The sequence below is a fragment of the Buteo buteo genome, chromosome 8 (assembly GCF_964188355.1).
Source record: "Buteo buteo chromosome 8, bButBut1.hap1.1, whole genome shotgun sequence".
In the NCBI taxonomy this organism is placed as follows: domain Eukaryota; kingdom Metazoa; phylum Chordata; class Aves; order Accipitriformes; family Accipitridae; genus Buteo; species Buteo buteo.
Window position 1 is genome coordinate 4,914,898 of NC_134178.1, and position 14,105 is coordinate 4,929,002.

The window sequence follows — 14,105 nt, forward strand, 5'->3', positions numbered from 1 at the left end:
GTGCAAATTAAATAACCAGTACCTCCCTATGTATTGACCTCTGTCGTCCAGTAATGGAATCCTCTCATCTGGTTACTGTACTCTTGACCCCCAGAGCTTGATGGTTTGTTTAGACCATCCTCCTATTTCCAAGGGATAAGTCTTTCAAGAACAGAGAAAGATTATTTTACTAATTTGGAAAAACTAGCTTGGATGACTTCTTATGATGTTTTCAAGCCACATAATAAATAAGTATTCCAAGTAGCACCTTAATGGAGGAATAATGTAATGTACAGTAATAAAATGTGTTCTTTAAAATACTGGATGTTTTTAAATTACATGTACAGGTAAGAATGGTGATCGGCTCTTAAACAGCTTAAAAGGAGCAAGAGTGATCCATATTCAGTGGATGCATTCTTTGCATAAAGTTTAAACAACTTTATTTGCTTTAAGCTGCCAGATTCTTGAATGGGGTAATAAATTATACTTACAGCTTCATTATAAGGGACTAATTTTGTGTTTGTTTTCCTTACAAGTCCATGAATTAGCTGGATAGCTAAGGGTCATTCTGTTCCAGATTTTACATTTCTAAGAATATTCTCTGATTTGATAGTTACTTATATATCTTCCTTTTCAGGTTTACATTTTCTCTAGAAAATGGGGCTATAGAGTTCTTTGAATGAAATTCCTCATATTCTTTGTCCTTAGGCATTTCTGTCCCCTCTTCTTGAACAGCAAAAGAAACAGATATTAAGAAATCTAAAGAGAATGAGAAAATGTAGCCATCTTTGATATTCTGCCATGTCCAATACACACGAGAGTGTTGTAAATCAGCAATCAGCTCATAGAGTTTGAGAATGGAAACAAGAAAATGAATGTTTCCTCAGTGCTCTCTGCAGGATCCTCTTTCAGCAGATCAGGGGTCAAATGCATTTACAAAACAGTAGGACAGAAATCTTGCATTGTCGCAGTGTGTTCCTGGGGAGAACTCAACTTTACACACTCATTTGCTGCCCACCTGGAAACTCAAACAGGGGGAAAAAAAAAAAAAAATCATTTCAAGTAATTTTGTCTTTGAGCCTAATTAAAGTGCATAGTGAAATGTGGGAAGGCAGGCAATGGTCCCTCATCTCTGGCTGCCTGGCATAGCAACATCCAGCAGCAGCAGCAGAAGTCACAGGCTTCAGGAGAGAGCCCAAACTGATGAAGGCTGTAGGTAATGCAGAAGCAACATTTTGGCCTGGGAGTATGGGAATTGAAGGCTAAGGTAAACGAGTTAGCGGTCTGTTAGGTTAAAACATCTGTTTTTTCTATAATTGGAAGGGTCACAGGATTCATTTTAATTAAAGGCTGCAAAAAAGTTTCCACTTCCACTTTAAAGCACGCTCAGATCTGGGGAATAGGTGGCTCTTGGTGTGGTGCTCGAGTTCGGATTTGGCATTTGCCCGTGGTGCCACAACGTGATCTGTTTGTCCCCGAGAGCTGTCGGAATGGTGTCTGTCGGGGTGTTGGTTGTCTAATTTCACTGATAAGTACGTGGAGCTTTTATTGCGTATTTACTTTTGGGGAAATTGTTCTCAAATACACAGTAAGGACAGTAATGTTAGGAGGGGTTTGATGAAAAGGAGAGATAAACCTGTAGTCGTAGAGTAAGGCCGACCAACGCCTTCTAAATACTGTAGTTAGTGGCTGAGAAAGAAGTAAAATTATGAGCAGCTATAAAATACACACAAAATACAGTGTCTGATTTTCTGTCTTTTGCTTGTGAATGAAAATAATGACTTAAAAACAATGTTAGGTACATTGGCATTTATTATTTTTTTCATATTGGACTTTTATTTCTATTTTTATTGCATTACAGAAACTCAACTTACTGTATGAAAGTGTCCATTTCGCTGACGGTGGGTGAAAATGACACTGGACTCTGCTACAATTCAAAGATGAAATATTTTGAAAAAGCTGAACTTAGCAAAAGCAAGGAAATCTCATGCCCTGAAATTGAGGATTTTTTATTTCCATTTAGGGAGCCTGAAATTCTGTGGTATAAGGTAAGGAATGCAAAAGATTTTCTCCTTCAACAAGATATTATGCAATGTTCTTATGATTTTTATGATCTATATATGATATGAAGTTTGGATTGTTTTAAAATGTGTTAAGAACAGACAACAGAATGAAGGATAGAAAAGAATGAACAGAGAGAGAGACTCAAATGCTTCCTTTAGTAAACTTTAGAGCTGGTATTTTCTTAATATCCATTTATGGATGTCACAAAGAATTGGCAGCTTTTTGCTAACAAGAGGGCTAAAAAAGAAAAGTGTTACCAGTCTGGTTTGATATGCTAAGGTGAAGGCATGTGAGCTACTTATACAGCAACTGCTTGTGCTATACCAGCCTAAAGAGTGTGTTTCTAAAAACTCAGTCCTAAACTCTATTTGGAAAGATTTAAATAGGATAGCTATGCCTGCTATTATCTGAATGAATGGCTTAATTTTGCAGCATAAAATTCAGCAAAGACTTCCAGAACTTTGGTCTTTACATGTTAACTTTTACTTGCAAATGTAATTTCATTGTTTTTATCAATAGCTTTATTTCAAGATTGTGTACTGATTTCCAGACCATTACTTAAGGGCCAAGTTCTTGCAAATAGTGCTGCCTCTGGGCAGCACACTAGAACTTCCCTGGACAGCAGCTTGAGCTCTGCGTTTCTTACCACATGCAGGAAATACTCAGTACTTTAGTATTTAATGCACACAATTTAAAGTCCCCAAACAGTTCAGTAAATCTGAAATTTAGATTCTGTGTATTTTGTTTACACAGGCATCTACAGATGTCTGTATATATAGGAAGTCCTAGTTTAAGTATGTGCTGGTATGCATTCAAATTACTTTTTAAAAGTCTGATAATTTACCTGATAACATAAATGTTTTTTAAATACGGTACACAAAACTATGCTATCTAATAAGTAAAAACTTGTGGCCTAGAAGGATTCTGGCCAAATTAACTGACAGCGTGTCTAAGATAGGAGATGTGTAACCAGTTATTTGCTTACACTCATCTTGGATTTTGTGTTTGTAATACAATCAATACCTGAAGTTTTATCAAATTTAAAACTATGGCTGACTTAAACAAGAGCTCAGAAGATTGGCTTTTTAAGAGTCATTGGCAGCATTTGCGTGAATGAACTGAAACAACCTCTTATACTTTAATATTTTTTAAAAAGCCCTTAATGTATAAACAATGAGTATGCTAAGATAATAAAGTAAAATATTTTGTGACAGTCAATCGAAAGACTTCTTTCTAGCTGCCTTGGCTTTGAGCAGCATTGTCAACAGTGGACCAGTTTAAGTGTAAGAACAGAGTCACTGACGTGTTATATTATCTTTGAACAGGAATGCAAGTCAAAGACGTGGAGATCAAGTATTGTGTTTAAAAAGGACACTCTTATCATTCGGGAAGTTAGAGAGGATGACATTGGAAATTACACTTGCGAGTTAAAATATGGATACTTTGTTGTCAGAAGAACTACGGAATTAACCGTTACAGGTAATTACAGGCTCTTGTTATATCTCATATTTAGAACAAACATTGAATATTGTGATTTGAGTTGTGGTTATTTGAGTCGCTATACCTACGTAAACCACTTTGTTGTGTGCCTAGGTATGAATGGTTGATACATTAAAGCTGTCCTGAACACTTCACAGTAGTATGTGTAACATTTTGAAGAAGGCTGAGTTTTGGTCTATTCCAAAAGCTTGTGGGTAGGTCTTGGTTTTGAATGGAAAATGTGGTCAAGGAACAGGCAACTTCAGCAAGCACTACCTCTAACAGAAAAAAAGATCATTAAGTCTATCACACTTCTTCATGTGCTTAAATGCCTTGGGACATAAGAATGGCTGTAGCTACAACCCCACAGCAGCAGCTGTAGCCCAGTGAGACCATTGCACCTGGGCGACAGGTACGGAGGGGTTAGTGTTTGAGCAGCGCATCGCTGAAGGTTGGTAGCATTTTTCCTCTGGTATTCTCTCCCAGCTTTCTGTAGCTCATAGTTCAAGAATTTCCTGATCTCAATCGTCATATGCTGTGGTTACCAAATAACCTATTCTCCATTAGTCTGATTATTTTTTTTAATCCATTTATTCTTGGCTTCAAAAACATTTTGAAGTATCAAGTTCCACAGAGTCATTATGTAACATAATTAAACTCTACAATTTAGGAAACAGCAATTGAAGAAGATGCTTTTAATATAATATGCATTTAAAACTACCATATCAATATGTAAAATCCATCACAGATGTAAACAAAATATATACTGTAATAGTAATGTCCGGAGCGGCAGAACAGTATGAAGAATGCTCCATTAAATTTCCAGTTCCTCGCCAGACCTCTAACCTCTGTTTTACAAACATGTGAAGCGTATAGCTGAACATATACCTAAGGTAGAAGTTTGGCCTCTAGGATTATAGGATGACATTGGAGTACATCACGATCTATCTAATACAGCGTAGTTCCACAGTATATTCCCTAAAAGAAGGCAGAAACAGGATTTTCCCAGCGAACTGGAGGTGAACTAGATTCATATGGCTGATAAAAGATGCTTGCATATATAAGTTCTTGCACCTTCAAAATACCTAATAAACCGAGAAACAAATCTTAGAAAAGGTGGTTTGTGGGCTTTTCTTGTTCCTTTTTAGTATCTAATATATAAATATATTGCCCTCCAACAATTAGTAACAGCACTTATGTTGTGCATTAGGCTGAATTGCAAGTTTCCTTTTATGGTGAAAAGTTTGCTTTCTATTTTGATGTATCCCATTTGCCCTCTACGTTATCACAAATTATAGTGAATTATGGTTTGTAATTTTCTGTAGTAGATTAGTCTGGAAATCATATTGTTTATGTTGTTTTGAGAGAATTCAAGTAATCAATCATACTTATTTAAGCTCAAAATCCAGGATCTCTTAATAATTCTTCTTTTGTATGGAATTGATTTATTTGATCAGTACAGACAGGCAATTACTGTCTAGTGATTAACCTCATAGTAAACATCCATATACTCTGTTTGATTGACTCTCATATGAAGAAAGCAGAGACAAAGTGTTCAAGAATTTGATTTATACCAGGAGGTTGTCAATTATCTTTTTAATACCTGACATATGGATTCAAAGAGTCCATAGTCCCTCAGTTCTCGGGTGATCCCTTCTGTCCCTATGGTTGGTGCTCCACTGCACAACAGTATTTCAGACAGGCTCAGACTGATGGAAAGGAGAAAGAAAAAAAGCATTGGAACCAGATGCGTGTTACTATTTGTAGTAATAGTTTAAAAAAATGTAATTCATCACTTGTGGTGTAGGTAGGAGTTCAGTATTTAATGTTTAACTAGACAGAGACAGAAAGAGACTTGGCTGATTATGATGTGCTAAAAATGAATGGATGCATACTGAGGGAATTATTCAGTTTCCACCTCTGCAAACCCCAGCAGATATAAGGACAACCTCCAAATTAGTAAACTGCTTGGGTAGTACTGGAGGTCTTCGTATCACCTTTATAATATTATGTGAGTAAACAGAACAAACAGGTTTACTCATAGTACTACTACTTTTATACTACATCTGCATCGATGTCTTGATAAGACTTTTAATCAGTGCTTTAGAGGAAGAGATTCACGCTTTAGGTGCCTCTCTTACGCTTTCTCTGTGAGCTGAAAAACAATTTGAGTTGCCCTGGACATACATTGAGGAGTATATAGATTAAATGGGGTTTGAAAGGGACTGTTCGTTTGTTTGTTTTCAAAAAGGAATTAAACTTTAATTCAGGAACTCTGAAATAAATGTTGCAAATGTCAAAGTAAAAGTAGAAAATTAAATTGATAGTTGATTGCTTTACTGTATTAATGAAAACATAATTAATTGAAACAAAGGAATGATGTATCTTTCTGATATACAGTCTCCAGGCAGTGTCCATAAATGATGACTTTTGTGTGAACCGCTGCTAAGAACAAATTCCATCAATAAATCCCAGCTCCACAGGAAGGGAAAAAATTATTTCTAAGATATTTGAAATTTCTCTGCCAAACATACTTTTAGTTAGAATAAATGAAATTCAAAAATATGAGTAAGAATTACCAATTTGCCTCAGGCTTGTCAGAACATATGGGAAGTTGTAATGTGTTTATCAACTTGTAATGTGTTTATCAGAATGGGATTTATGAAAAATAACTCTCTGTATTCATTAGCATTACATTGTGTGGTAATGGTGGGTGTACCAGCATCGCACCCCCATGATCAGAAAACAGAGTCACTTATTTTTTTTCCATTTTCTGTGTGCTATGTTTCCATGTATGTGTTTAAGTAAGACTGGAATTTGGACTTACTACATTTCTTTCCTGGAATGTACTGCCTTTCCTCTAGAAACAGAAAGAACCTCACCTCTGCTGCAAGAAATCCTTGAGCCAGATGTTACATAGGTACACATTTGTAGTAGTCCATAGGAGGTGACTATCCGTCTAGCAAGAAATCAAACGGTTAATTATTTTGCTAAGAAATCACAGGTATCTGGTTGTTGACATAAGAGGATTCAGCGTGTTAAGCAGAGAGTAGATCTAGATTAAAGCAGGGTTCTTGTCCTTTCTTCTACCTAGCAGAGGCGAGGAGAAACAGGCAAAATATCCAGAGAGTAGAGTTACACAATCAGATAGTGATTTGAATCAGTTGCCTTATTGTTCTGAGATCTGACTTAGAAATTATCTGCTTTGCAAAATACAAACTATTCACTGATTATTCTAGCTTGTAACTAATGAAAATATTCACATAAACAGAGTAATTGGCAGTTCTTGGTTTGTGGTTATGTAATTACATGTTCTAAAAAGTCCTGCAATGTACAAAGACATTTGTAGACATTTATACCTTCAGAATGGTCAGATTAACAGTTTTTTCTTTTATATGTGGAATTTTAATTAAGGCATACCTGCTCTCTGTGACATACTTAATTAAGTGTACGTTCAGACTTCAGAAAGAATCATATTTTAACAGCATAGTATTAATTTAGTCATAGTGCATAACATGGGTCAAAAATATTTTCCAGCAGTGATTTCTTTTAATTAAATGTTAGGTTTAATAATATTCTTTTTGTTACTTATAGTACCAAGACATTTGCAAGCACAAACTCTTTCTGCTCTTGCAGAATTTCATTCAGGTCTGGTGAAGACCAGCTTGGGTCTAAGAGAGAGTATGTGTGTCCCCACTGCAATATTAAATAGTTCTTCATGATGAACATCAAAAAGCAAACAGAACCCATCGGCCTTGCAGTTGGAGCATTACTTATTCAACTCCTCCATGACTTTTTTAGTTTTAACTATTAAAATATTGTTTCCATTCTGTTAAAAGTAAGAAGCCCTTACACCTCACAGATGGAACCAGAGCTCGTCAGTAGGTTCTTACTCCTGAAGCCTTTCCTCGGAGATACACTTTATTGTCTTTACTCATTGATCAGTCCCCTTAAAATCCCCTTGAAAACAACTCCTGCTGGAATGAGCACGATTTCAGATTTAGAGATTTGGGCATGTTCACAGGCAAGCTATAGCAATACTAAATTTAATGTAAATTGATACAAGTCGTCTTATTTAAATTTAGCCTGGTTGGTTTAAAATATTTCTGTAATATTCTTGAAAGTGCCAGTTTACTCTTTTCCATCTGCTACCCCTGACTTTTTTCATCCTTAGGGTTTTAGGCAAAAAAAGGAATGTAATTTGTCTGTTTCACAGTTATACAGTAGTTGACTCTGTAGTGTTGCTTAAAGGTTGGGATTTGTTGAATAAGCTTTGTCTCTTTTGCTTTCTGACAGAATTAGTCTTCACCGGCATAGCAGAAAATCTTAAATGACTATATGTACATACGTATTTTTAGTGCTGAAAACTCCACTGTGAAAATAAATAGTATGAAGAAATAATGATAATTAAATTATATACCTAGCCTCACAGCTCTCTACTTTTGGATCTTATATACATGGCCAGTCACCATATTTTGTGAAGAAAAAAAAGAAGGCAGGGGGAACTTTGGAGGTTTTAGCCTGCTTTAAGTGGTCTGTATTCTAACTGTGTGAGACAAAATGTGCACCCTTTTTTTCCCCCAAATGTTGGCTTTAATTCTTTCCAGTTCTGCTCTTTCTCACTGAACACATTGGAATGCAGAAAGGTGCTGCAAAAAGCATGTACCTCTTTATTTTTAGCAGGTGCTAAGTGAGAAAAGTGTTAAAGAACAAAAAGAGTTGTTTGCCAAGCATTTAGAGCTTGAGAACACACTGCTTGGTTTCTGCAGTTAATGACAGGGATGAACCATTTTGAATGCACCCAGCCCCTCCTTGCTTCAGCTGATCCTAATAATTATCAGAGCTGATGCTCATTCCTTTTGTTCGTCATGAATTTAATTCAACTCCAGAACATACTCAGATAGAAATACTATTTACCGTTATTCTGTGCAAAGACTAATAAAATATAAAGCAAACAATAGACTTATTATGAAAGGAGCATGTTCAAAATACCAACCTAGCATTTCTATAATACATAAAATCCTGTAGGTTTAACAAATTTCTGGCTGAAGAGTGGGTTGGAGGGGTTTTTTTCTAATTAGAAATTAGTGATCTTCTTTTATAGTACAATCATTTTTGTATGGCTGAAAACAAGGGTCTGAATTACTATCCTGTGTGCGTTTAAGTAATAATAATCAGAATGCTATGTAGAGATTTGATTAAAACATTTTCTATAAATGTTCATTTAACATATTCATTGCAAATGGGATTAGCGGGTTATGCAAAACCAGCCTTATATGAAGACAGCAACGAGCAAAGCTTGATGTAATTTACTTCAGAGTAAGTGCAAATGATGTCATGTACTGTATGTTATAGATTGAAATTATGAATTAGAAAACCAACTTCAGCAACTTAGCAAAAGAACGGATGCAAAAGTTAAAGGGAGACAGAGTCCCAGCTCTATTTTGAACCTTGCTGCTGGTGACCTTCTGACATTTCTACCTTTATGATATGCTAAATTAGGGTGCCCACAAAGGCCAACTTTAATAATTGGAGATTATTCCCATCTGTGGTCACTGAAGAGAGAGAAGCTCCTCCAGACAGTAATTCAGAGAAGTAGACAGAGTTGGGTGGTCAGAACTTATTTTATAAAAGAGTCTCTATGGGCTTTAGAAGGAGTAGAGTTTCCTCTGGCTAAATTAGATATGATTAATAACTTGTTCCTTTTGGGTGATACGTTTACATGCTCATCATTCTGGACAAAGTCCTAATTCATGCATAATATACCTTCTATAACATTCTTTCCTTCTTAGTTGCTATCTTTTTCTGTTATTTATCAAAAAATGCTCCAGGACATGGCCACTATTGCTGAGTTTTCTAATTTTACTAATGCTTTTTGTACAAGTACACCATATTTTGCACTTTCCTTGCTATAACCTGGGTTTTCCTCTCTACCTGATAGCGTATCTTCAGAAGAGGAGGTGATCAGTCTCTTGTGGCTTTTTGTGTGGATAATGTAAAAATAAAACATTAGTTATAAAACCCTAAGATATATTAGAAAGTTTTGGGTTTAGTACATTACGGTAGATTTCAGTATTCGCAAGCTTATTTTAATCATCCTTTTTCACTATCTGTCATGCTCGTTGATGCCTCTCCTTATCTCGTACAAAGTTAATGAGTGGGAAAAATACGTACGATTTGTGATAGTTACTTGGACAGATGCTACAATGTGTTTGATGGTACAGTCATGGCTTCTCTTGGAGTCCTGCACTCCCTGTTGACAATACGGTGTTGGTAAAAGTTAAGGGGTTGTTTTAACATGTGGTAATCAGTAGAAGAAATTTTCTTACTCCCTAACAAAAATGAAGAATTCCACGTAGATTCGATATTATGTAACAAGTGCGGTGCGTTGCTGTGTACACTGTTGTTAAAGTTATGACATTTTTGCTTATTTCTGTCCATAGTGGTGTTATTAGAAACCTGATGACTTTTAAAACTTATGTTAGACTTTTTTTTTTCTCTTCAGATTTTTTTTCAGTTGTGGCTTTGTGTGTAAGGTAAAAAACTAAGATAAAAAAAGAACTTCAAACAATTTTTTTTTTTTTTTTTTTTTTTGCAACAGTTGAGAAAAATTTAAGGAAATGCCATTTCCTGGTGTGATGGAAGTTTGCTTGTGTGAGTCCGTTTCCCTTTCTTCATGAGTCATATCAGAATATTGAAATATAAACATTTAGAGTGGATGTTGTTACCATGGTGCTGCTTCCCATTGTTTCAGTTCAGTGTGGCGAAGTTATTAAGATGAGCTCCATTCTGCAGAGAGAAAGAAACTGTAGACAAAAGTGTTTATCACAAAACTGTACATGTTAGTGACTACTAAAGACATAAAAGTCTTAGAAACCCTTAGTTCAATAAGATGTTACAAAAATTAAATAAATCTGTTCTTAAGGCACCCAAGATGCTTGTTAAGCAACCTTTTAAAATGTAGATAAATGACATTCAATGTTAATGTTTCGCATTATTGCTATGGAATCAGAAGACTTCATTTTACTTTTATGTTCCCCTAGAGTATGTTAAATCCAACAATATTGTCCTAACTGAGCATTTATCATTTCCCTAGCTTTTCTTTGAAAGCTTTAGATAATTTATGTGTACAGTGGAGTCTTCCAGGATGGTATTTTAATAAACTAGAGTATCAAAGGTACAAGTACAATAGCATATGGACATTGTGTTGCCTCTATACTTAAAGACAATCTGTACACATCCTTAAAAACAGTCTGTACACAATTACACTGAGTATTTAGCTTTAAAATGGAGGGCAATTTTCCATTGTTTTCAGTATCTTTCAATTGGCTTAGTCAAATTCTTAACTCAGATCTATGAAGTGAAACAATATTGGTAGTACATATGTTCAGCAAGAAATTCCAGATAATGTATCTATCTGAAATCATTGCCATTGTTGTTACAGGCAGAAAAACTTTGTTTAAAGAAGAAGAAAGACATCTCATTTTTACTGCAGCGTTACCTGCTTGGATACAGTGTTAAGAGAATAGTAGCCTCAAAATCACATAGAAAGTATCTGAGATGTATTCCACTATATCGAAAGTACACTTATGTTAAAAGAGTATTCAAGTCTTGAGATGACCTCAGAAATATTGTCCTCTCCCCTGCACCAGCCCCAAAAAAAGAAGTGATCAGGCTTTTTTTCATGTTGTTGCTTCACATTATTAATTAACCATCTAAAATACCATAGTATATAAACAATGGAAAACCAGTGCATATCAAATTTAAGAAACAAATTTTACTTGGAATTCTTTTGCAAGTGTGAATCAGGAGTGAAATCTTGGTTTCTCTGAGATCAGTTGCAGTTTGCCCATTGACTTAACAGAGCCAATATTTCATCTTTTGACTTTTCTGTTAAGAAAGCTCAGAACTCAAGTTCATTTCAAAAAGTGAAATCAGATTTTAAAAAAAATACAACTCTGCAAGTCACCTTGATGATTTATTGGTTATTCTCTCGTGGAATTTCTTTCAATTAATCAGTTACTTTTCAAAAAGAAATTTAAAAATACCATCACTGTGTTTTAGTAACAGGAAAAAAGGCATGATAGCTGCATAGTGACCATCCAAAACAGAATGAACAGTGATGAAATCTTTTTTTACTCTAATAAAAGGGGAAAACCTGCCCATCTATTTCTACATGACTCTAAAATACAGGTTTCTTTTTGGATCTGGCTGAAACTATAGTTCTTCCTAATTTACTCGGTGAATAGTTTCATCCTATTCTTATTGGAAGCGGTATGGATAAAGCACCTACTGGCTTACTGGAAAAGATACAGGGCTAAAATAAAGCAGCCAAGAGAACAAATTTTCTATTCTAGGGTACTTTATCTGAAAAGCTTAAAAACGAAAGATATGTGAAAAGGAATAGGAATGAATAAATCAAAATTATATCATAATTTACCTTCTGATGTTTTACTTATCTGTGTGAGAGCTTAATATAGGAAAACAATTTCACCAACTTATTTTTTGCTGTGGGAAGTTGATAACACACGGTAATTGTCTGAATATGAGAAAGAAACTGGAACTAGCAATGACATTTTTCATTTCTTTAATACAGTTTTTCCTTTCACTTTGGAGTATTATATTCACATCCAGAACTGCATTAATTTAAAAATATGAGATATAACTTCATAGAAACAAGATTGAGGAGTGATATAAATCAGTGGATTTCCTCCATGTTCTTTAAACAAAGTGGAGAGGGAGGAACTAGAATAGAAAGATGCCTGTGAGTTTTCTCCCTTTCTAAATCATGCCATCTCTCCTCACTGCATCCTTCCCATGTTAAACAAGATGATGATATTTCTCCAGACACAGCGTATGACAAGAAACATTCTCAGTCTTTAATAAGACCCTTATGGAGTCAACAGTCCTACAGCATAATTCTACTCAAGTTGTGGGAAGTTTATTTCTGCTGAGTATGTGATCTGTTGTGTGTTTTTTCTCTAGAGGTGAGATTTTTCTCACCTAAGTTTAATACTTATGCCCATCTGCATATGAGGTAATTGCTCTTCATAGTAATTCCTTGGCATGACTTGTCTCCTCTTAATACCAATGCATGAAACATGACATGAGTTGTGTTATACAAAGTCCCACTTCCACCTCTTGGCTGTCAAAGGAGCTTTAGGTGACAAACTCAAATGTAGATTTATAATATAGGCATCTAAATTATATGAATCCTACTTTAAGGTTTCACAGTTGTTATGTTTATGATCTTTAAAAGTGGTAAGCTGGCTCTACATAATATTTTGTTGTTATAAAACAAGTCCAAAAATTAATGACAGCTTTTTGAAGCAGACAAGAACAAATCTGTAGTGCGAATGTTATTTGTTTTTTAGACCGAGATGTACAGCTGAAAAAAATAAGCAAGCTTTTGGGTGTACAAGGCTGTCTTCAGATCTCAGGGGCTTAATATACCAGCTGGTCTAATAAAATATATTGCTTCTACCTTGTTTTGTCTAAGCCATCATGTCTACAACAACATTACTATTATTGTTTTTCATGGTATTTAAGTTTTCTTAGGACGGAATCACAGCATGCATTTCTTTAAGCTAGCTGCATTGTGCAAAATAAGTATAGGCTTTTTTATTAAGATATTACTGTTTTGATTCATTTTGGCAGCTAGAATAAACTGTGCTTCACATGTAACGCAGAGTGTACCCTTTTCCATTCTGTTCTTTCCTTGATGTGATGATTCTGGTTACAAGACAACTGAAAGCTTTCCTTTTATATTTCACTATTCTGGATACAACTCAACCTAAACCTAAAGAGAATTGAGTCCTCTCTGAAAACAAAGGTTTTGATTGGAGAGCTGCAGTAAACAGAATAAATGTTTTATTAGTAAGTAGGTGGGTTATGATATTTCAGTGTTGAGGTGGTAAATTTATTTTAAACTACTACTTCTGTTCACTCCTTACGTGAGTCTTCCAACAGGGCATTTTTAATGTCACTATCAACTGGCATTAATGCCCAGGCGGGTGAAGAACCTGAGGAGAGAGGTGATTATTTTGGTGTCATCTAGCTCTGCCAGGAAGCCTTCTCTCTTCCACATACGGCATGGGAGGCAAACGTTACTCGCTGTGAACTTGCCGTTATTTTTTAACCCGCTGCATATTTTTTAAGGCCGCGGGAACCGTTGCTTCCACGGGGCTGAAGGGAGCGCGTACCCACCTCCATCCGAGCAACGGAGGCGGCAGTCGCCCCTCCATGCAGCGGCAGAGCATTGCCGAAATCCTGGTTTGATTTTTCAGGTGGTTCGTTCCTTCAAAACAATTCCATTAGTTTTTTAGAATTTTCGAGCTAGCATTCAGAATTCAAAAAGTCACTCATGAATAACTTGGCAAAGGGCAAAAAATGCATTGTGATAAGCTAATTTAAATAGAAATAGGCTCATTCCTTTGTGTGGGTTGCATATGCTTTTTAAAAAAAAAAGAAAAAATCTAGATTTTTATGAGCAAATTCAGTTTTCTGAGGAGCTACTCCGACACCTTCAGGAAAAAAGAAAAATAAGGCTAGGTGAACTGTTTGTCATTTTTGTACAGCCAGCA

At 35.5% G+C, this 14,105-nt stretch overlaps 1 protein-coding gene across 1 annotated transcript in view; it reads left to right on the forward strand.

Moving 5' to 3' along the window:
• Positions 1-14,105, forward strand: part of IL1RAPL1 (interleukin 1 receptor accessory protein like 1) — a 640,886-nt gene that overhangs the window by 368,341 nt on the left and 258,440 nt on the right. Inside the window, exons 3-4 of the mRNA XM_075034677.1 lie at positions 1,841-2,027; positions 3,369-3,522. Coding sequence (XP_074890778.1) covers positions 1,841-2,027; positions 3,369-3,522 — 341 coding nt within the window. The remainder of the gene's footprint in view (positions 1-1,840; positions 2,028-3,368; positions 3,523-14,105) is intronic.